The sequence below is a fragment of the Elgaria multicarinata genome, chromosome 2, assembly GCF_023053635.1.
Source record: "Elgaria multicarinata webbii isolate HBS135686 ecotype San Diego chromosome 2, rElgMul1.1.pri, whole genome shotgun sequence".
Lineage (NCBI taxonomy): Eukaryota > Metazoa > Chordata > Lepidosauria > Squamata > Anguidae > Elgaria > Elgaria multicarinata.
Window position 1 is genome coordinate 22,747,302 of NC_086172.1, and position 24,842 is coordinate 22,772,143.

A 24,842-nucleotide genomic window follows, 5' to 3' on the forward strand; every position below is an offset into this window, starting at 1 on the left:
TCGGCTTTAACTCTTCACTTCACATCTGCTGTAGCTCGAAACATGAATGACATTTTATAGAATGGGTTGAAAGTTAGATCTAAACTGAAAATAGAATACAACGCATTGTATTTTACTCTCTCTTGAAAATCAAATAGTTTCCCCTTCTAGTCTTGCACGTTATTCCTGAACAAATATATACAGATATCCTCTTGAATCGGTCGCAGCAGCTTTTCTCAAGCTGCACCGCCAAGTTTGCTGATGGGCAGCAATGCTCCGTGACAGTTTTTGACATTACGCATCAGACACCCTTGTGTGAAGAACACGCCAAAAAAATGGTAAGTATATTTGATTGACAAAATGCTTGAAGGACACATATCCAGCCCAACTACGTTTTGTGTAAGTGTAAGTCTGCTCACACAAATGACATTGCACTAGCAGAAACCAAGGCCACAGCTAGACCTAAGGTTTATCCTGGGATCATCCAAGGGTTCGCCCCTGCCTGAGCACTGGATCCCCTGTGTGTCGCCTAGATGAACAGGTTTGACCCCTGGATGATCCAGGGATAAACCTTAGGTCTAGCTATGGCCCAAGTTCCGAACCATGTGCAAGGGGAGAAAGCAACTAAACTTCTACTTGCTCAACCGCTCGCCAATCTTAGGTTTACAAAGTGATCCTCTAGCCTAGCGCTTGCACACCAGGAAAAGGCACCACAGCTCTGCTAGTGCAACAATTACTTCCACTAATGGTACACTGGATTTAGGCCAGTATTTCCAGCAAATCACAGGGTAACTTCGGAGTGCAGCATTTTCCACTTTCACATCTAAGGCTGTAGTTTGGGCTTTCAACAGAGCCACCATGTTGCTTCCGACACGATTTTATTTATTTATTTATTTATTTATTTGCAGTATTTATATACTACCCCCCACTGAAAATTTTGGAGCGGTGTATAAGATAAAATGAAAATAAAAACAGAATAAAACACTTCAAACAGATTTTAAAAGAAGTAAATGCAGTGACTCATGGCTGGACATTAAGGAAAGGCTTCCTGGAATGAAGAAGTTTTCAGGAGGCGCCGAAAGGAGTACAAAGTTGGCGGCCGCCTGACCTCCAGAGGCAGGGAATTCCACAGGAGGGGGGCCACCACGCTGAAGGCTCTTCCCCTGGTGGACTCCAATCGGAGGATGGATCTATGTGGAACCTCCAGATATGGAGGGGAGGGGGGCTTCAGAGCTCCATCATCACTTGATCCTATGAATGCTTATTTGGAGCTGAGTCTAACTGCGTTCAGTAGACCCAGCCCAAGAATGATTTTTGCCCTCTTTGTGCATCTCCATCTTCTGCTTATTTACTCACCATAGACCAGCCTTCCCAAAACTGGTGTCTTCCAGATGTTTGGGACTTCAACTCCCATCAGCCTGAGCCAGCATGCCAATAGCCAGAAATGTTGGGAGTTGTCATCTAAAACACTAGGTTGGAGAAGGCTGCCATAAACCCACTCTTATAGACTATTATACTGGCATGCCACTTTGAGGTGGAGGAAGCGTTTCAGTTATTTCACGCAGTTTATTTCTCTTTCCCAAATAAAAGTTGCTGCCATTTGTGGTAGTCAGTGAAACACAAGCGCTTACAATTTATCTCAGGTTTTCTTCTTTCCCAGGCAATCCCCACGCCGGCAATCAAAAGCTTGAAGATAATTCTCTGCTTTTTCCCTTTGCTAGGCACAAAAGGTCCTCATAGTAACAACTAGAGGCTGAATTTTGCTAATCCACAGATCACATCAATGACTCTCATTTTGCCATTGGGTAGTTGCTTGCTTAGCAGCATGAAGTTCAGTTTTTGGCTCCCCTAAACGAATTCCCAAAACAGCCTTTAAATTTTTTTTTTACAGTGCTTTGTTTAAACATTTGCAACATTAATGCAAACATTATGTACACAGCCTACAGCCTGCACCCCCTCCACCATTGGTGCAAGCACACTTGTTGGGTTTCATGACTATTTTTCAAGTTATTGGGTGTTCTGTTTTGCTTTTCATGACATAGAAATGTTATGGGATGGCAAGAAAAGAAAAAACCCTTGTTCTTCACATGTTCTTTCCGTTTTCACTCTGCAAGGATAACTTCTTGAGAGGAGACAGCTCCCGTAAAGTTCAGCACCAGCAGCAGAGGAAACCCAGGAAAAAAACCAAGCCACCTGCGCTTACCAAAAAACACAAGAAGAAGAGAAGGCGAGGGCCACGACGTCCCCAAAAACCAATTCCCCCTGCTGTGCCCCAAGGAAACCTCAGTATGCCCACCAGCGTCTCACTGCCAATGGAGATATCCCATATACGGTCAGTGCCCAGCAGCAATTAATTTTTAAAGTGACTAGCCAGTATTGGAAAGGATGGATCGAGTGAATGAATATATTCTATGAGAAATAGAATATGTGCGAGGAATAAGATAACCAAGTCTGAAGTTCTATGCACACTTAATTGGGAATAAGTCCCGTTGGGACACAGTGGGATTTACTTCTGAATAAGCATGCATAGGAACAGGCTGCAAGTTTACTTCCGTGCAATTATGGCTTAAGGACAGCAATTGTGGGCAGTCATTCCACACATCTGCAGAGTGATCTCTCACTCATTTACCCTCTTAACTGCGCTTTCCTGCCTGTCCAGGTTCCCCGGGGGGCATTTATTAGACTAAATTGGAGGCAATTTTGGCCAGTCTTTATGACCTAATGTAACAGTCTTTGCTACTGATGTAATGTTCTTTTCATAAACTATAACTCTTCCCATCCTTAATAAATTGCACTACCAAGTAGGCCAGCCTTCCTCAACCTGTGGTGCTCCAGATGTGTTGGACTACAACTCCCAGAATGCCCCAGCCAGCGGAGCTGGCTGGGGCATTCTGGGAGATGCAGTCCAACACATCTGGAGCGCTCCAGGTTGAGGAAGGCTGAAGTAGGCAGACTTTTGCTTTGGCATTGTCCATTTTCATGCTCCCTTATGCATCTGAGACTATTGAAAAAAGCATAATTTTATTTATGTGGCTGACACATATCTTACCAGTAGAATATGTAGATTAAATTAGTATTAAATTTAATACTACTTAATGACCCCTTTCTAGTAATATAATAAACCAATCTTAATAGTAGCTTAGCTAGCAATGCAGTACACACAGAACACATTGACCCTGTTCAAACACCATGCTAGGCCATAGTTAGTTGGTGTGTGTGTGTGTGTTTAAACCATGGTTATGTAGCCAGCATGGTTAGGAATGGTTCACATAAGTAATGAAAGGCAGTAGTTATTAAGTAGTACTAAATAAAGTGTCAAAAAGGCACACAGCTTCTCCAAACACCAATAAAAGGTGATAATTATCAAATAACCCATTTATTTACAATTTATAAAACCAACTGAAAGTGGTTAACCATCACAATGTTGGGTACTATAACAACCAATCATATATATCATATATGCAAGAATACAAATCTAATACAGTCCAACAATATTACAGACTTTCATAACATTTAGCACCTGAGACAATACCATCAATAATATAAGTACAGAAATAGGGTTTCTTCTCTTTTTCTATTCTTGTCTGCGTTGTCAATACATTGAATGACAGGAATTTGCAATTAAACTTCCTGTTTACGCTGTTCCAGCTTCTTCGGACTCAACGCTATAAAGATAAGAGATTCAATACAAAATTATCAACATTGGTTCTAACCCACTTTATAGTTAAAGACACCAGATACTCGTTTCCACAGTAGCGTGAGAACACTCACTCACCCATATCAGGAATACCCTCATTAGAGCTGTTTCTGTCTTGGGGAAACAATCCCTCCAGTAAAACTCTGTGAACAACATATATTTAGCTTTTTAAAACATAAACATGATACTTTTATTTTAGTTTTTAAAACATAATCTCGGACATTCAGAAAATAGTATCTTACCAGCTTCATTTGTTTGTTCTAGTCTTTAACAGACCGCAGGTCGCAGCTGTGTAAGATAAAAGCTACAGCATTGCTTTTATCCAGGAAAACAGTTGCTTAATTAGTAGAGGCTCTTATCCTGTCAGGAAGACAGAATAATCTATATTGGCGTTAAGGCCATGTGGATTGACTGTATTCAATCTAAATATCCATTCAGCCTCTTTCTTAAGTAATAAGTCATTACAATTGGACCCCAAAATTGGGTCTGTATAGATTCTGTCAATGACCAAAAATTTAAAGTCATCATGGTTATGTGAACAATCCATAAAATGTTGTACCATAGGTGCCTCTATTATTTTATTTGATAATTATCACCTTTTATTGGTGTTTGGAGTAGTTGTGTGCCTTTTTGGCACTTTATATAGTACTAGGAATGGTTCACATGCCACACTAAGTCGTGGTTCACACGACACGCTAAGCCATCATGTTTAGCTCAAAATGCTTAACCACCGTGGCTTAGTGTGTCATCTGAACAGGGTCACAGAGACATTCGTCCAAATCAGCATCAATTCTCATCAGCCCCAGCCAGCATAGCCAGTGCTCAGGAATGCTTAGAATTGTAGTCCAACACATCTGGATGCAACCAGGTTGTGGAAGGCTGCTCCAAACCATGGTTTGTCTGAATGCAGCCAGTGTCTCCTATACTTTTGATACCCAGGGAACAGTTTTCTTCTGGATTAAAACAGGAGGCACAATTCATACTTACAAGGCGATATGTATATATTATCCTGAACAACCACCAGAATTTGGGCAGGCCTCCTCCTTGCAACTTGAGGAGAGGTTGGTTAACACTGGCTCCTGGCATTCCTTTCTCCATTTTGCCCAATCAACAGGGCTCAGGAATGGAACCATTATTTCTGGGCAATGTTGATGCTTTGGGGATTCCCATATCCCTGCCCGCTTAAGTGTGAACTGAGTTGAGGAATCCATCATCACTCACCGCCCATATTTCGGCAAAAAAGACGGGTGGAGAGGATCCATTCTGTATCAGTTCTCTCAGTTTCAAATGGCACAGAGTGGTGGCCACATCCAACATGTCTCAACAATGAAGACACCTTTAAGCCTCTCTTCCATCACACTAGTGATGCAAGAGGTACACAATTTGGGAATCACTGGCGTAGGTTCACGCAGTAGTCTAGCCTTCCCCAGGTGTTTTAGACTACAACTCCCAGCATTCCTGACCATTGCCCATGCTGCCTGGAGTTGATGGGAGTTGAAGTCCAAAACACCTGGAGAGCATCATTGGGGTAGACTGCAGTAGTCTCTTCTCCTACTACTGTGCCGAGCAGTGGCACAGCAGGTTCAGTGAGCACTTTCTGTACCAGCTTTCGTGCAGCAGTGGAGGTAGAAAAGTGGCAGGGCTGTTGCTGGTCCCAGTACATGGGTCCTAGCTTCAGCCATGCATCACCTTTAGGAGGGAAAGGTTGCCTGAAGAGCAATTTGTAGCAATAGGATACTGCTGTAGTATAACAAATCACTGCAATCTCCATAGCGACTACAATGGCTCCATAGATTCAGGCTGTATGGGCCGAAGGGAACAGTTAAAAGATTTGGAGAGAGAGGGAAGTGAATGAGAGCACATATATATCCCACCATAGATCAGCGTCCAGCAGCCAGGTTTGGTGCCAAAGCGAAGGGGGTGACCAGCTTCCCTGTATTCTTAGAAGCCCTTCCACACCGGAGCTGAGTACGGACGAGCTGCCAGATGACATCGCCAATGAAATCACAGACATTCCACATGACCTCGAATTGAATCAGGAGGACTTCTCTGATGTCCTACCGCGGCTGCCTGATGACTTGCAAGATTTTGATTTCTTTGAAGGTACCCTCTCTCTCTCTCTCTCTCTCTCTCTCTCTCTCTCTCTTGTTTTACCTTAAAATCAGTGCTGATGGCAACAGCCTGTTCAAAGCAGGGTTATAAGATAACAGGGTGAACTCTGCTGCATTTTTGGAAGGCACTTCCTATTTTTTAAAATTAAATAATCTAAGAAAATGTTGAATTTTGAGGATGGATGAGATGAAATCTCAGGCTTCAAGCATTGTCAGGTCTAATCCATTTGTGAATGTCAAGCAGATGTTGTTATCACTTGAAATTCATTTCTTTCCTACTTTGGCGAGAAATCTTGCACAAACTTGTGCAATTATTGCATGAGCATATATCCTTAACACTTGCCTTTTCTATGCCACAAAACCATTTTTTTAAAAAAAATTCTTCACATTTTAAAATGTAGCATTTTAATACTGTATGTGAGTTTCTGAAAGGGAATGGTCATCCGTGCAAGTATTCTGTGACTTTTCAATGTTGCATTTCTTTCCGTGCCTGAATTTGAGGTTCCTCATTAATTTTTAAATTAATAATAGAATGTTTAGTGGTGTGAATTTAAAGAGGCCTTTAAAAGAAAAAGGGAAAAAGGAATATAGAGCAGTACTGACCAAATTAACTTTGAATTGAGACAGATTGTAAGCTTTAGATCAGGAATGACAGCTTTTGAAGGAAAGACTACAAAGAGCACTTAGGTTAACTTTGAAGAAAGACCAAATGTCCTGTAAATGAGCAGGAGTCACTCTGCTGCCTAAAAACAGAATCATTCCACGTTGTGTTACCTGGGTCGATGACGGATTGACTTTTCCCACTTTCCCATCTCTCTGGATATTGAGATTTCCCTCCAGGTCCTTCTTTATGTGTCCCCGACACCACCTTCTGAAGTGAGATGGTAACAGCGGGCAGGGCCTTTTTAGCTGTGGTGCCCCACCTTTGGAATTCCTTCCAGGCCTTTTAAGAAAATAATCCAGTTAATGGGATTTTCACAAGCCTGTTTGTGCTCTTTCTCGTTGCCATACTGTGTTTTATTGAAAGTTTTCATTGCATTTGTATTTTTACTTTTTTAGTGTTAGCTTCCAGGAGAACCCTGTTAAAGAATGGGATTGAAAATTACTAAATAAATAAATAAAATTAGGTAGAGAGAAACACAGGCAGTACACGATTCTGGAAGCAGCTGTGCATCCATTGCATCTCTTTCTGACCCATTTACGCCTATAAATCTTTTCCAGCCTGGGAATATCTTGCATGAATGTTCTAGTATCAGTAGGCTGCCACGTGGGAATCAACTGAAAAAAGAATGACATGCCTATCCTTATTTTTAATGCTATGCAAATATAATTGGGTTTAGCATTCATTTCATTTATTTTTGTTCTCTTATGCATATCGCAGACCACTCTAGTCGAGAAATTAATAGGGCCATTCTGTCAAAGCCTGGGGCTAGAATGTTATTGACCCCAATGCATGTAAGTCCTAACCATGTAACCTATGCACTTTTAGTTTGTGATATAGTTTTGTGATCATGCACTTAGGGCATACATACACTGGGATCTATATACATAAGCCCTCATATGAATGTACCGGGCCATGTACCGTTGTCAGTGGGGCAGGCACTTTGGGGGTGGGGTGAAGTATGATGGCAGTCCCCTTACTGCAGATAAACTCCAGCATAGAATGCTGTTACTGGTTTTTACTGTGATTCCTTTTTTTATTGGGATTGTGTCTGGTTGTGATCATAATTCTGTACGTGTATGGCATTAAGATTCTTTTTCACAGATTGTGTCTTGGATAATAAATATGTAAGGAATGTTATCCTAGCATGTCATTAAGGCTTTCTATAATGTATAGTCTAAACTCCAAGAAACCCCAATTCTTGGGATAGCAAATTCTGCAACAGATTTTTGTATCCCATGTTTGTGCATCAATCCTGTGGAATACACACAGCCCTGACTAATAATGTTCATTTGAATGTTGGCCAGTTCTTACGGAACACATATTTACTGTTATGGTTGAAAGTATATCTTACGCTCTAAAACAAAAACATATATTTGAAACGTGTAACTATAGTTAAGAGGAAGAACTGTTTTTTCTTCTTTTGTGTATTAAAATAAATGAAAGCTCTTCTCTGACCTAAGGCAGGCTTCTCTCTTAGTAATAGAAAATGTTGCTTCACTGAGGCTGATTCAATTTAGGGCAGCAGATTTTTTGCCCCCAAATCATTTTTTTCTAGAAAACTCAAATCACTGTTCTAAGCATAAATAACTTTGTAGACAGACTGCTCAAGCTACTCATGCAGGTTCATGTTAACAGGCTGATAACACTTTTGGTGGACTGGAAAGAATATGTACATTTTCTGCATTATGTAGAACAGAGTTAGCAACTTCCAGGGGGCCGGGGGCTAATTCTCGCCCCCAATCCACTTGGGGCTACATCCTTGCCACCGCATCACCAAATTTGCCACCAAAAATCGGTGACACAACACAGCAGTGGCAAAGTTAACCCCCCACCCCAACAGTTTTGCTTTCGATCGCTGAACCAGCAGCAGGGTGGTGGTGGTGGGAGGGCAAACTAAAGGCCAGGGGGTCACATGCAGTCTGCATCCGGTGTGTTGCCCACCCCTCATACAGAACATAAGGATGAATAAGGGCCAAGCTAAATATTACACAAAATAGCAATTGCATGAATACTTCTTAAAATGTAAATTGCAGTCCCAGGGTAAGAGTCAGGATCTTTAGTGGGAGAGGGGAGTTTTAACCCTTTGGCTCCTGCTCATGTCCTAATATTGCATGAAAAAAGGAAGCTCCCATTAAAGCTTTCCTTGTTGCGTAAGTGGCTTCTGCAGGGATCCCTGCAATTCCAGTTAAAAAAACATTTATGCAAACGTCTAGTTTGTCTCTAGTGCATTTAACCTCTTTGGCAGCTTGTCTCGTAGGCCCTGTATGTCAGATGCATTCATAGGTGTTACGTGAATTAATTATTTTTTGAACATTTAACACAGGTAAAAATGGAGACCTCCTCCCGACCACTGAAGAGGCAGAGGAGCTGGAAAGGGCCTTGCAGGCTGTAACTTCCCTTGAGTGCCTGAGTACTATTGGAGTGCTCACCCAGACAGATGGGGTGCCAGTTCAGGAGCTGTCGGACAGAGGCATCGGGGTGTTCTCCACAGGTGCTGAAACTTCAGGAATTCAATCCTTGAGCCGGGAAGTCAATGCAGACCTAGGTGAGCTGCTGAACGGGCGTATCGTACACGATGACAATTTCTCTAGCCTGGACCTGGATGAGAGCTTGCTCCGTTCCGCTACCTTATCCAACCCACCTACGCCCCTGGCAGGGCAGATTCAGGGGCAATTCTCTGCCCCAGCCAACGTTGGCCTTACTTCTGCCGCTCTGATAAGCCAGAGTGGGCTTGGGGAGAGAGCCTTCCCAGGACAGTTCCAAGGACTACATGACGGCAGCCATGCCTCCCAGAGGCCACACCCTGCCCAGCTGCTAAGCAAGGCAGATGACCTAATCACCTCACGACAGCAATACAGCAGTGACCATTCACACTCCTCACCCCATGGAAGCCATTACGACAGCGAGCATGTGCCGTCGCCCTACAGTGACCATATAACGTCCCCCCATGCCACCTCCTATTCTGGCGACACCTTGGCAGCTACCTTCTCCACAGAGATGCCCATCATAGCACAGCATTTGCTCCCATCGCAGCTGGAGGTGCCGCTTAGTGGGGTGGTGAACCCCAGAACTCACTGGGGGAGCCTCCCTGTCAACCTGGGTGACCCTTCTCCGTTCAGCAACCTGCTTGGTGCGGATGGACACCTCCTTTCCACCTCCCTGTCCACGCCGCCTACCACAACGCACTCAGAGACCACACAGCCTGCCTTCGCCACCGTGACCCCCAACAGCTCCAGTGTGCTTCCGGGGTTACCACAGACCAGTTTCAGTGGCATGGGGGCTGCATCTTCTGAACTCATGGCCTCCACGTCCCCTAAGCAGCAGCTCCCGCAGTTCAGTGCCGCCTTTGGCCACCAGCTGAGCTCCCACAGTGGCATTCCCAAGGACCTGCAGCCCAGCCACAGCTCCATAGCTCCTCCAACAGGCTTCACAGTCACAGGTGCCACAGCTACTAGTACCAATAACGCATCTGCTCCCTTCACCACCTCCAGCTGAGCTTGTCTGTCTGTGAATGGCAGGCAGTTGGCAACTTTGTGTTCCCTTCCCTTCCACTCCACCCTCCTCCCCTCCCTCCATCTTCTCTCTTCCTGGTTTTTGTCATCCCCTTCTTCTTAAAGACTTTTTTAAAAAAATATTAAAACAACAACAACAAAAGGGGGCAAAAAGTCCTGATTCAGTACAGACCAGGCTTTTCCTGTCGCTAAGCTCTGCTCTAATGATCTTATGTGCTGTTTATGCATTGGTGCTCATTTACTCCTGGCAGGTTTGCTGTACTTACCCAGTTAATACCCCAGTTAGGGAATATAGCACAGATACTGGATGTAATTGACCTTAGACCGAGAAATGAGAAGATGGATGTAATTGACCTTAGAACCAGAAATGAAAAGATACCTCAAATAAAACTAATGCAAGTTGCTAAGGTTCAGATCGGAGCTTTCAGTCCCATTAGCATCTGGGGAGGCGGTGGGAAATTGCTTTATTTTTAAGGGTGCAAATGGGATGAAAGGTGTAGATCAGCCTTTTTTGATTTGGAAATTGGGCACTGTAGAATTAAGCCAAGGCCATAGTTCAATGTTAATTCTGTCAGTTTAACAGTGGGCTCTTGACCTCCTCTGTGAGTGTAGGGATGTATGTGTGTGTGTGTGTGTGTTTTGATGGGTAAATGGCAGTTCTTTTCTCTCCTGTCCTGAAGAGGCCCCTCTAACCAGTGACTGTTCCTACTGAAGCTAATTTGTTTTCTGAAATTCAGCTTATGAAATAGAAGGATGTTTGAATTGGTAGGACAAGTCAGATTCAACTTGTTGGTTCAGAATACCTAGGGTGGTTGCTTAAAAATCTGGAGTAAATTATAATGGATTTACCTGCTCAGATAAAATTTATGCTAATTCCTAAAGATGATCAATTACTGCAGTAGTTTTGGTAGGCTGGCCTTTGCCAGTAGAGTACAGCATTGTCATGGATTTCTCATATGGAAACAAATTCCTAAATGAAGCTGGCAGAACTGTTGTGGACCACTTTTTCCATTCAGACCAATATAAGGACTGCAGAGTGATTTTTACACACTTGCAGCCATCTCCAGGTATTTGATGCTCCAGACGATTTCTCTAGCAGGAGTGAGCCCTTATGGTGCTCCATAATATTTTTGGAATATTTAGATACCTTTAGAAATCTCTAGCGGGGAGCCAGGTATGGGGAAAGAACAGGCATCCTAACTAGGATATAAGCTGCTGAAGTTTTGGGATTGTTTTTTTTTTTTTTTAATAGCAAGTATTTTTCTATCTCTTATCAATGGTCTTGCTAATAAATAACATAAAACATTTTTTCAAAGTCAGAGATTCTATTTGTATTTCTGCATGATCCCTGAAGAGCTGCAACAATCAAATTGTCAGGCCTTCGTCAGCAGAAGGGCTACTTCCTCCATGAAATGTTATTTATTGAGCAACTTTTAGTTACTGTTGCTTCAGCCAGCCACCCTAAATAGGCCTGGTGCTTCTGGCGGCTTTGATTCTCCTTTTCTCATGCAGTCACATTCTACTCAGTGGAAATAATCCTTGCTTTTTGGGTTTTCGCCACCCACCCACCCACCTACCCCCGGGGTGGACATGGAAAGAATGGCCATGTACGCTTCAGAGCAGGTTTTATTCTATCTTATGGCAACAGGTTTGAACTGTACATAATTGCATCTAATTTTATAATATATGAAAAAGATATATAAAGAGAAGGCACACTCTAGTAGACTATTTTAATTGGTTTGAGATTGGGAACAAGAGAGAGAGCTCAAGATTTTCCTCGGTGACTGAAGCAGTTATTTCCTACCGTAGCTTTTTGTATTCCAATTACAATGGTGCTCATGTGAAAAAATCCGGCACAGGTCCTTATGCTGTCAAAGTTTTTGAGAGGGAGGGGATCCAGGAATTGCCTGTTGATACCCCATTCATTAGAATGATTGCCTTCTTTTAAAAAAATCTGTGCTGCTTATTATCTTGAAAGGATCAGGTAGTAGGAGTCTGCCCTTGAAGAAAATGTATGTAGTTGGAAAACATTATTGTGCTTTGAACTTTGTGAAATCTTTCCCCACCCACATTTTGAAATTGAACTGTATAATAAACATCTTAAGTGTGATCAAAATTATATTTATAATGTAAATGTTTTAAGCCACGTAAAGAGCTGAGGTGAAGCTCCTTACACCTTCCTTATTCTATTGTAGTGCACATTGTATTGTGAAATGAGGCTCCACTGGCAGGTTGCCATTCCTTTCCACCTCCCCAAATCCTGATCCTTGTGCTAAGCGGGAAGGTTGATTTTGCCCCCCCCCTCCCAATCTGTCTCTTCTTTCCATACAATTTGAACAGATAAAGGGGATTAACTCCTGTAGGAAGGTGATTTGGTATGGCAAACTACAAACTCTTCTTGGTAACTTAGAATCAATGTCGCTATTGGCACTATTTTATCCAGGTACCTGAAAATCCAACAGAATGACTGGGATCAAAAGGCAGCTGTCTTCTACGCATGTGCAAGAGCTTTTCAGCTCCCTTTTCCTATTGCATCCTCCTCTAGATTCCAGAAAAGCCCTCCAGGGCAGCATGGCATGAACTGATAGTGCCAGAAGGGAAAACAGACAAGTTATGAATAGAAATTGGCCAGTAGCAAATATTGTCACAGCCCCACCTGCTGCTGCTGCTCTGTTTCCAGCCTGTCTTTAAAAATACAAGGCATAGCTCTTCACATTCAGCACAACGCCCTACCTGCATAACGTGACACAGTGACATCACTCTTCTGCATGTGACACAGTAGCTGCATTTAGTCATAATAAACTATGGTTATCATGACTGGAATTGGATGCATCCCCCCCCCCCGTCACCTTGGACTTGTGGGTTCTCCCCTCCTCCTGCAGATGCAGCTACTAGGAGGAGTTCAGCAGCATTTTGTATTAACCACAACTTGTTGCATTGTCTGACAAACTGGTTATTCCTAACAGTGGCGTGCTTCAAAGAAGCAACTTCATACATTTTTATGAAGATAGCTTGTTTCAACAAACCATGATTAAGGTTAATCACAGTTAGTTGGGTTCAGAAGACACAACAAGATGTGGTTAATCAAAAAAGGAAGTGGCCTGGTTCAGACAACATGCTAAACCATGCTGCTTTACCACAAAATGGTTAACGGAATGCATTGCCATTTTGTGGTTAAGCGGCATGGTTTAGCATGTTGTCTGAACCAGTCCAGTGAAAGCTTATGAACTCTGCTTTACAGCCATACCAGGGAAGAGGAGGAGTGCACAAGCCTGCGGGGAGGGCTTGATAAACTGGTTTAGCCATGATAAACTATGGTTTAGTGTGATGTCTGAACTCAACCTATGGAAAATGTTTGAGACTACAGCAGGGATAATGCGCATATTTGGGCAGGAAGCAAGTCATGTTTCAGGCTACATGCAAGTCAGGTGTAGAGGGGGATCCCAGTTTTAATCTCAGTTAATGTCATTGTTTCATTAAAGTGTTTCATTAAAGTGTGTCATGCAGGAGACCCTGGTTCTCCATTGCGTTCTCCTTACTGCTGCTTTACAGCGGCTGCCCCTCCTCTCCCCTTTCAACCCCCCCCCTTGTGTTATCTTGGAAAGAGGAGTTAAACTGGGCTACAAATGTACTCCGATCAGAATTTAGGTCTTTAATGTCATAATTTAGGCTATTATTATCAAAGGCATCCTGGGAAATCTGATTATTATTTTTTTAAATTTTGTTTTATGTCTTGTTCTTTTGAATTGCCCCCTTCCTTCAAGGGGTTTGTGGTAACACCCAGATGTATGACATGGGCCTTAGCTAGACCTAAGGATTATCCCAGGCAAATGGAGGGGTCATCCCTGCCTGCTCCCGGGATCCCCTGTGTGTCATTTGGATGCACAGGGATGATCCCGGGACGATCCTGGGATATAAGCTTGGTCTATCTATGGCCTTGGTTACAGTAATGCAGAATATGATGTTTTCATATTAGGTTAGAGAAAGTGATATGAGAAGGTCATATCTCCTGTAAGGTAGGAATGTCCTGGGTGTGTTGGGGGCAAATTTTGTATTTTTTCAGTATATTTAATAAAATAGCTCTAAAATAATGCCTCCTTTAAAGTACGATGTGCATGTGAAAATCCCAGTACTTTATTCCAGGATATTTAACTGTCGGTTCACAATGGACTTCCCATCTTATAAACGCATACAAATAGTAAAGACACATACTGTTTGTATAAGCTAGTATTTTATACATTAACAAAAGAAACGAAAACGGGGTAGGGTCGGTGGTTCTTGCCATTGGTTTGCAACTGAAAAACGATAAACTAGTTCCATTTATTTCTGTTGCAAATAGATCTCCTGTGTGGCTCCTGCTTGGTTGTCTTGTCATAGTTCTGGTAGTATTCATCTTGGCTTGCAGTTGTCTCTAAATTAGGAGTGTATGATAGAAAGAAATGACCATGCTTTGAATTGCCACTGGAGGACAACATTTGGAAAGTCCCCCCCCTTCCTCTAGAAGAGTCTGTGAACCACATGCATTTAGTCTTTTTTTGGAATGTGAGAAAATAGAGAGACAAAACTCAGGGCTGAAAAAAGAATAAGAAAAGAATTCAGTGCAACTCCTTTCTAAGCCCCTTTCATCACACATACATATACAGACACATACTATGTAAATGTACTAGCTGGTTTAATACTTGGTCTACTGATGTGTCTTCACCTTCTTGGGCCCCATGTTTATTAATCCCATTTGTAATGTTCCCAAATCTGTGTTGCCAGAAATGCTGGACAGCCTACTCCTTGACTTCCTTCATTGGTCATACCATGGACTGGGTGGTTTTGCTCTGAAACGACTCTTTAATCTGCATGTTAAAAACAAACTAGGAAATGGATCCATTCTGAAGAGAGGGGCAATTGGGTTGTGCTATAGAGTGTCGTCTCTTGAGGGAATGGGGTTGATTTTGAGCCAGTTTCTCTGAATGGTGATGATGGTCATGGTCCAGTTTTGGACATGTCTCAGGGATTCCTTGTTAAAATGAGGGCAAAGTAGTTGTAAATTTTTACCATAGAATGTCAGAGTGCAAGCACCAGAAAGAGAATGCCGTATTCATTTTTTCAGCCTGTAAAGGTATATGTTTGTGTGTGTGTCATTCTCCTCTAGAAATTGAGCTCAAGTCCAACGTACAAACTATTTTTCCTCCTCCATGTTCAGCTTTAAGTTTTTATTTAAAGGCACCTTCCCCTTTCTGCCCTGCCTGCACCCACAAATGTTCAGAATACTTATTGTAGATTTTAAAGAGAAAAGGTATATTAATTTATGCTATTAACATCACCTCATAAATTATACGTTTTATACTAAAAAAAACCCTATTGAGTGTAATGAATTGTGTTGCATATGTGTTTTAATAGCTATAAAATTATACACATTAACAAAAAAATCTTGGAAACCCCCCCTCCCCCATGAAGCACCTTTTAACACTGGATCTTTGCCGTGTCAAGGTGTACAGTTATTCTTTGCTACCTTGCAGATATAAATATATAAATAAAAATATAAATCATATAAGGTGAAAATGGTATCTTGTATTGACAAAACATAGAACTTTTTCTGACCCATATATTCCTCCACTGAGAATACTTGTTTTTCTGCAATAATTTATCTGTGCATTGTACTTATGATGGTTAACTATTTTTAGTTACAGGGTAAATAGATCAGATTTGAAATCCAATTACTGCAGCTGGGAATTATGAACCAAGTCTGTAAGACTCCCCTCTGCCATATATATATATATATATATATATATATATATATATATATCCAGTTAGCTCTACAGGTTGGAAGTTCAAATGATGAAACGTTGAATCTAGGGATCCACAGTGTCTTAATCGGGAATTTTCTCCCCTTCTGTCCTCACAAAGGAATTCCCACTGTGACTTATAAATATAACTTAGGTATCTTGTGTGCATGTATGTATATTATATACACACACACACACAAATATGCATTGGGGTGGGATTGTATGTGTGATATATGAATGTGTGTATACTGTATGTAGGTTATGGGGGTTCTTTTGTTTTCGTTCTTTTTGTAAAGAGAAAAATAGTTGAGGGGTGATAGAATATTGTCGTGGAAATGTGATCATTTAGCTAGGGCTCATTTTGTACTCACTCTTGTACAAATAACCAAACTGCACATAGTTTTCTGTTACAAGGCTAACTCTCTGATATCATGCTTGCTTGTTTGCTTTTTATTATCTGAATCCAATTGAGTCTTGTTAAAATGACAGAAAAATGCCATGTTTCCAAGTCAGCCTTCTAAATAAATAATTAAATAAATAGGGGGTGTTGCTTCAGGAGACTTTAACGTGGAATTTTTGCATTTGGTGGGAATGTCAGCTATGGGAAACCACTATACAAATTTAGGATAGTATAAGAATTTTCTGCCTCCTATTTTGAAACGGTGTCCTTCTCAGTATGAACCCCCATTGTGTTATGTAGCTTTTCCTTCCATATTAGTTTTTCATATCAAAGCTCTATACATCATCTTTCAGAAGGGTATCAAGTGTTTGAAAAATACTTGCTTGTAGGCTTTTCTGTAAGACTAATTCTGCTTTCAGTTTCAAAGATTGCCACTCTAATAACCATTCTAGTTATTGATCACTTCAAAACTTGAGAGGACTGGGATTCTTACTTAGGTAACTGGCAGAGTTCATTTTCCTGGTTTAGATTATTAATAAGCCGAGATATGAACCAGCCTTTTTGCTTGCAGATGTAGCCTCTTTTTCTCCACCTTTAGCAGCACAAGCAATCAAACCAGGAAGTCTCTAACTAATCATAGTTTCCCATTTCATCCAAAATGGGAACCTGTGATTACCAGATTTAGAACTAGCCAAGATCCTAAACAACGATCTGAAGTTTGTTCTTGACTTGTTGCAAAGCTTGTTTTTAACTTTTGTAAACCGCCCAGAGAACTTTGGCTATGGAGTGGTATATAAATGCAATAAATAAATAAAGCTGGTAACCATAGTTTCCCGCTGAAACTTGGTTTTGGACAAAACGGAAATTATAATTAGAGGCTTCCCTGTTTAATCACATATCGCAGCTCGCAGAAAGGGAGAGGCCGAGGGGCTCCATGCATTAGCAAAATGTTTGTGCATAACCCGGTTTATTAAGCCAGTATATGTTTTATCTGAATGTGACCAATGTCTAAACTGAGAACTGTGGTTATTATTAATTATGGTTGATTGGAACAGGCTAGGATCATGAACCATGTTTTGAAGCTGGCATATTTCAAGAAACAATAGTTAGTATTAATCACAGTTTGCCAAGCTTTGAATATAATAACCAACTGCAGTTAGTTGAAAATGAAAGCAAATGTTTCTAATCTCCCCCACAGCCATGCCTGAGACTTGGGATATAACGCTAAACTTGGCATCACATGCAAATACTGCCGCTGTCTGTGCTGACAAATGGCTTGGCTTCAAATGGGGAAGGGGAACTTTTTCCAGGGATTGGAGCGGTTATGTGAAGGGTACGTGCATTCCCAAGGCTGGCTCCTAATTTTGCTCATTTCAGTTAGAGAGGCAGTGTTGCATCTGAACCAGCATTTCAGGATGCATGAGAAGCCCCAAATGTCTTTCCTCATTCCCTTTCTCATTTGGATTCACAAAGCTGCAGTATCCAACTATGCCTTGAATGCTGTATGTTCTGTTGCTGTAGAAATTGTGTCACTTAAATTAAAACATTTCCATTCATCTATATTTTTGGTGCTCACATTTACATCATGAGGCTTTTCATGACAGCTTCCATTGCAATCCTCAAATCTAATTTCCCCCACTTCTTGTTCTTATCAATTATTTTTATGACACTCATAGTCCTTGTATATATGCATGCAGTGAGAAGGGGGGAAATGTGGGGTGTTTGTGGTCATTGCTTCCTACTAGTTGGTGAACATGGGAAGTACCAGAGTGAATTTATTTATGGGGAACAGTAGATTCCTTTTATGTATACATGTACAGAGAGATGTATATCAGATGTGGCAGCACTTCGCTGAATGTGGAATTTCCCTTTCCATGTAAAAAAAAGATATGAGCGTGAGACTCCTAATTATATAGATGTGTGCATATTTGTGTCCATATGCTAAGTGTGACACACATACAAAGTATATGTTACAATGAGTATGTGTGTGGGATAAAGATCTATGTATAAGAAGCTAAAATCGTATTTCCATTTGAGGGTTTTGGATGACTTAAACTGCTGGTTTGATTGCCACTACTTTTGTTAGCATGGAAATCTCTTACTGTGTTTGCTTTTATAAAACCCCTATGAGATCTCTTCTAAGTCCTTGCCCCACTCCCCTTGCATAATTTTAGTCCCTTCACTTTTCTATCAGAATGCATCTCTCTCAGTGCCCCGTCTTTACCTGGGTCTCTCAGTGTCCCTGAAAGCAGGAGAAGAGCTCCCACCAAGTAGTATGAGTTAATGCAAGTCTACCGTAGCTACTCGGCTTTCTTAAACAGCTAATGCTCAAGTCAGTTACTTCAACCAAGTATTTTTCCCTTAACTGTATGGTTTTTTCCCATTTAATATACCAAAGCATAAATCCCGAATACATATTTTTGTCATTTTTGTTTCCGTAAGATGATACAAACATACTGAACAACTCTTTATTTTCTTCAAGATGAGCATGGTGGCTCTGTTTCCTCTTGACATTCCTAATTCTTATAGTTCTTTATTAAATACATTGCTTGGGGTTGAACCATCTTCTTAAATTTAGCACAAATACAGTTTTGAACCTGAGATTTTATTTAAAAAAACCAAACACCAACCATATAATTGATATTTAACATGATTCAATTAGCATTAAATAATTGTTTGCCTACATTGTTCTTTCACAAAGATACTTATGTTCATATTAAGCGAAAGGCCTGTTCACATGACCCAAATGCCAACAGTGCACATGGGTAACTTCAGTGCACGTAACAGTTGGCCACATAATAAAGCCATCACCTCTACTGCACATTCAGCTTATTTTTAAGACATAAAAAGGTATGTGTGGAGAAAGGAAGCTCATGCACTGTCAGCTGAACATTTTTCCTATGCAGCAGCCACTTATAATTTGCAACAACTGTTCACCCTTCACCAATTTTTGTCACCCCTAAATTGGACTTTCATAGATCTGAGTAGAAAATCCAGTCTATTCAGTAGTGTATAAGCCCCACTGAAATTTATAACCAGCTCCGATACAGAATACACCTTTAATTCCTTTGGTCTTCAGGGCATCCCCATTTAATCAGTAATTTTTATTTCTAAATCCTGAGAGTAGTTTCTACTCTCTCGTAAGAAAGTGTAATCTCCTCACTGTCCATACACAACATAGGAATTGATACTGTAGGGCTAATTGTTTCTGTATATGTATGTGTATATACATTACACACTGCAATATATTTTTCCTCATCCCACTCTGCCTTCATAAATATCTGAATATAGCTACCCTTTATATGAATTTTGGTTCAGTTTTGACATTTCGCAAAATGCTGTCCCTTCTGAAATTTCAGGCTGCAATAGCAGTTATATGTCATAAATGAAAGAAAAAAATATTTATAATTTTCAAAAGCCATTTGAAATGGTCTTTTAACAAGAAAGAGGTTGGTTTATTAAATGCTGCCCTGTGTCAGTAGGGGAGGTGCCTGTTTCTAAGTATGAGATCCTGTTGATTGTAAAAAAGAAGAAAGCCTTTTCCTTTTAATCCTAGTTTTTAGATTGTAAAGATTTGCATTTTGCTGTAAACAATTCCCCTCCAAATTCCCCTACAAGCAGCATGCTTCCATCACAGTTTACCTTGTGCATTTGATAGCATTGGTGTCACTGAGGAGACAGCATATTTTGATGCCTCTACAGAAAAACAATATTGCCTCATTGTTCCGCCACAATTAACAGCCCTTCCAAGGGTGGACATTTTTTTTAAATGAAGAAATGTCTGGAAATGAGTTTTACTTTTTATTCAGTCCAAAAGTTCTTCACTGAGAATTTCTGTATTCAAACGAATTTCTCAGCCTATTTTCGACATTGCATTATTATGTAACTCTCTCTTTTTCCTATGTCCAAACTGAATTAATGTGTTCAGGTACAAAATGTGAGGGGTGGGGATTTAAAAACAGAAGTTTGAAGCATGGCTGGATTGAGCGGTTCAAAGCCAAAAACTTTCATCAAGATGAAACTGGAAAGGAGGATGTCATCAAATGACTGAACACTGCCAGAAACTATGGCAAGACTCTCTCTTTCTCTCTCTCTCTTTCTCAGCTGTCCTAGAGAAGAAGTTGGTATTTGTGTTATTTTAAAGCTAGCTCCATTACAGCTTGATATCAGAAACAGCCTCATAACAAAGAGCTCTGTGGCAGCCATTTTCTGAAATGGGGCAGAAGTTGCAGTGGGAAAAACCAAGGTGAGGAAGCAGTGCATTGTGGGAAGTACAGTTTGTGAAACATTAACATGTGTCCTTCAGAGTAACTAACTGCACGGTAGCAAGGATTAGCAGTCTACTCACATTTGCTGTTCCCATCCCAACATGCTGGTTGTGTTTTCCTTCCGCATACATGGAATTAAAAGCAAAGAAAACCTTTAACAATTAAAGCATAAACAACTGCTTAAAGGGAACATGATACTAGCATGCACAACAAAGCAAATATAATATCTAATCTCAAGACGAGAGTGGATAGGGACAATCAAGAACAACTGTAACCCTGAAAACTCCAGCATGAATAGAAATCTACATTTTAACACATTTCCTGCTGGAAAGTTCCAAGGCAGCATTCCAGAGGTGGGTAGAGAGGCTGGCATTTGTACTTACTCTTTAAATTGGAAGACTCACATGTTCCTCATACTTCTCAATGAATGTACTGTATTAACATTTTAAAAAAAGAATCAAATGAAATTATAAGATTGGTCTCCTTTGGTTATCTGGTCCTTGTTTAATTGGTTTAAGGGTTTTTGTATACAGAAGTTTACATTTTTATGTATATTCTTGTGTAAAAAAAACTGATGTAATATGTGTATAAAACACTGTATGTATTATCTGTATATAGTGTGAGAAAATGATTTTTTTTCTTTCTTTCTTTTGGATGTATTAATAAATCTTGCTGTGAAGTAGCCTTGGTTTTTTTTATTAAAGTGAAATCCTCTCCTGAAGGATTTATTCCCTGCTCCATTGACAGCCAGTTCTGTTCCTCTCTGTTGCAATTCTGATAGTGTGCAAGACCTGCATAGGCAAGTGACTTTATCACAGAGTGCTACATATGCAGTCCCTAACTCAGCTTCTGGAAACTTCCACAGAATCCTGAGAATCTGGGGATTCTGGTTTGTTTTTCTTCAAATGGCATGTTTCTATCCCTCAGGAGGAGATCCGGAAAATGTAATGGTAGCTCTTTGGTACTTAAATAAGGATCACATAATATAACACTGATTAACTATGACAGCCGTTAAGAGACGGTTCAAAGCAAAGAGCCATATTCACCATGGAGATTCTAATAAAAAAAATGTTGAACATAGAAGACTGAAATCAACATTATTTTTCAATGCCGGTTTAATAAAAGCACTTAAAACAAATGCTGAAAAATTATACACACTGTAGAAGTTTTATCTTTTTTGCTTAATTTTTTTCCCCTTGTAAATTTGGGGCTCTTTCTGTAGTATTTGGCCAATATTCTATTTTCCCCATAGTCTTGAGGACTGGAAGTGTACTTTCATGTTGCAGTTTCATTGATTTCATAACCTGTTAGCTTAATTTTAGCAATTCTACATTTCTGATCGAGTGCTGTGTTGAAGTTCCAAGCTGGTCTTTCTTTGATTCCAGACCAGGGTAGTGCTCTGCTGTCTCAGTACTGTGGCCAGCCATGTAAGGTACAACTTGAAGGTGAACAGGATCGTGCCCATTTCTGGGCCCTGACTTCATTTTTAAGTTTTTGTGTAATTTCAGTAGCCTTTTTCATTCCGAAGGTTAAGACCCATCTAAAACTTCACATACATGAGGAAAGCAAAACTAGAACGTCACATGTGAGGACAGCAAATTCAGCAACCCCATTTGGGGCATGCTTGTTAGAAAAGAGCACGGAAAACAGCGAGCATCTGAGTACTAGGTCCTTTTCTGGCTTTTCATATTGGCAACTTTGCTTTGAAAGAAGAGCTGCCATTTCCTAGCTTATTGTAGGGTGACCATATTTTGGAAACCAAAAAGGAGGACAACATGGCCACCCTATGAGGGGGTGCCCACCAACATGTCCAGCCCCAAGGGGGCGTGCCCACCAACATGTCCAGCCCCCAAGGGGGCATGCCCACCAACATGTCCAGCCCCCAAGGGGGCGTGCTCACCAACATGTCCAGCCCCCAAGGGGGTGTGCCCACCCAAACATGGCCTTGGTCACAGGTCTGATTTCACAGTACACAATTAAGACAAACCTGTTCTACGTAACATCTTAATTTTAAAATCACTGGAATAAAGTATAAGTGAGACATTCAATGTATCTGAAATTAACTTCACTCATTCCTACTTTTATAGCTTTTGCTGTACGTTGAAGCTTTTGCTATACTGTGTGCTCAGCTACACCAAGCAGGGTATTCCACTATGAAAGCGGTATATAAAAGACAGGAGCCACACTATTACTTTATAGATTGATTGAACTGCACTGCAGGATCTACACTACTGCTTTATAGTGGTACTGAAGTGCACTGACAACTGTTGGGACCCATGACACATCTACACCAAGCAGGATATAACACTATGAAAGTGGTATGAAAGCAGTATATGGTATGTGTCATGGGCCCCAACAGTTGCCAGTGCACTTCAATACTGCTATAAAGCAGTAGTGTGGCTCCTGGCTTTTCTCTACCATAGTCTAACCTTTCCTAACATTTAACACTGTTTCCCCATCACCTTACTGCATACTGCTACCACTGAACAAATGAAGCAGTTGACAAGTATACAACAAACAAACAAACAAGCATTCAGAAACAGTATAAACTACTATTAGCCTGCAAATGTTAGCCATGGAACAAAATGGACTAAAGGCTACCACCTCTTAGCTTGTTTCAACTTCAACCAGACATAACAGTCAAAAACAACTGAGAAAAACACACCTACTTCATTGAAATTGCAATACCTAATGACAAAAATGTTGCAGAAAAGGAAGAGGAAAAGAGAGAGAAATATACACCACTGGCTATGGAAGTTAAAGAACTATGGCAACAGGAAAAACTTACAATTATTTGTTAGTCACATCAGTCACCAGCATGACATTGTTTTTTTTACAGAAAACCTCCAGAAGTTAGGCCTACCAAAATACATGCACGCCAACATCCAGAAAGCAGTCATACTTAAAACATGTTCAATAGTCAGGGCATTTCTGAATCAGTAAAAGACAACATGACTTGGCAAAGCCCATCATGTTCATCTAGAAAAACCACCACAAGCAAGAGAGAGAGAGATGATGATGATGATGATGATAGCAAACCCTGTTATTTTTTTAAAGTTTCTTTAAGAAGGATGAACAATTGCCAGCCACTGTTACAAAATATACGTCATGCCAATTATAGCAAACAAATTGGAAAGAAAGGTCTATGAGTCTAAAATGCATTATTTAATAGGAACATCACCTCCAAATCATCCCCCCAACTCACAGAAAACTACAGCCACCCCCACTACAAACATGCACATGCATTCGTTCAGTCAAACAACCAGGCATCCCATTCAGACATAATAAGCTACACCACTGTATGTTTTGCCATAGTTAATGGGTTGGGTAACTAAAGGCAATTTACAATAGACCCGAGCCTGTAAATATGAAGAAAAGATTTGCCAGTGGGCCTGGAAATACTGCTAACAAAAGGGTGAAGTTGCAATAAGAGGAGGTGGGTCATCGTTGGCCAATTTTCTTTCCTGTAAAAGAGAAAAATCAACTTACAAATAAGGTTCTTCTTATAACTAAGTTAACTTACAAATTTAACATGTCCTCCAGAAGAAAGGATGTCAGAAGACTGTCTTCGATTTGAAGGTGTCCTCTTTTGGAAAGACTGCCCAGTCCAAGTCTGAGAGAGAAAGAACTCTAAAATGGGAGAGTCGGGGCCTTGAAGTTACCCATCCATAGTCAACACCTGGGCATCAGACTTGAGGAGGCACAGGGAAGGTCCATAGCTCAGGGGTAGAACACCTGCTTTTGCATGAGAAGGTCCCAAGTTCAATCCCCGGCATCTCCAGGTAGGGCTAGGAAAGAATTGTGCATCCCTATGTACAAAATAAACCCACAGCCAGGGATTGTGAAAGGTCAGGTGTGCATGTGGGTCTCGTTTTAAAACCACAACATTTGTTTGTATTTGTATTATGAAAAAACCTTATGATTTCTTAATTAACATATATGAAGCAGACTTAATTTATAGAAACACAAGAGCAATTACAGAGATTGGAACTTAATGGAAGTAGCAATGTAGTTTGCAATGAAACATTAATTCTGATATTCTACACAAAATGTATACAGAGTTGGGGTAATCCTATATGTGTTTACATGAAAATGCCTCATGATTTCTTACTTAGCATATATGAAATTGAAGACTTTTAATGTAAATGACCACAACAACATCACACTGATTAGAACATGGACCCAAAATGTTTTGGACCTGTGGGCACATTTGGGAATGTGAGAAACTGCTCTGGGCACCACCACAAAACTAGATGTGGCTAGTCACAAAATGGCTGCCATGGAGGCCTAGCTAGTCAAAAGAGAGCTAAAGAGGGAGGCGGAAGAGCAAGGTTAGAGGCCAGAAAGGCAGATAAAGAAGACGGTCCTAACATTTTTCAAGATTTTCCTTAAAAATAATAGTTTTGAAGGGGGCTAGGAGGGCACAGCTTCACA

General features: G+C 40.8%; 1 protein-coding gene across 1 annotated transcript in view; it reads left to right on the plus strand.

The window, feature by feature from the left end:
* INO80D (INO80 complex subunit D) overlaps nt 1–10,012 on the plus strand; it is a 38,211-nt gene extending 28,199 nt beyond the window's left edge. Inside the window, exons 8-11 of the mRNA XM_063116124.1 lie at nt 184–317; nt 2,094–2,311; nt 5,622–5,779; nt 8,775–10,012. Of these exons, the coding sequence (XP_062972194.1) occupies nt 184–317; nt 2,094–2,311; nt 5,622–5,779; nt 8,775–9,946 (1,682 nt within the window). The 3' untranslated portion in view covers nt 9,947–10,012. The remainder of the gene's footprint in view (nt 1–183; nt 318–2,093; nt 2,312–5,621; nt 5,780–8,774) is intronic.
* Nucleotides 10,013–24,842: the final 14,830 nt, after the last annotated feature.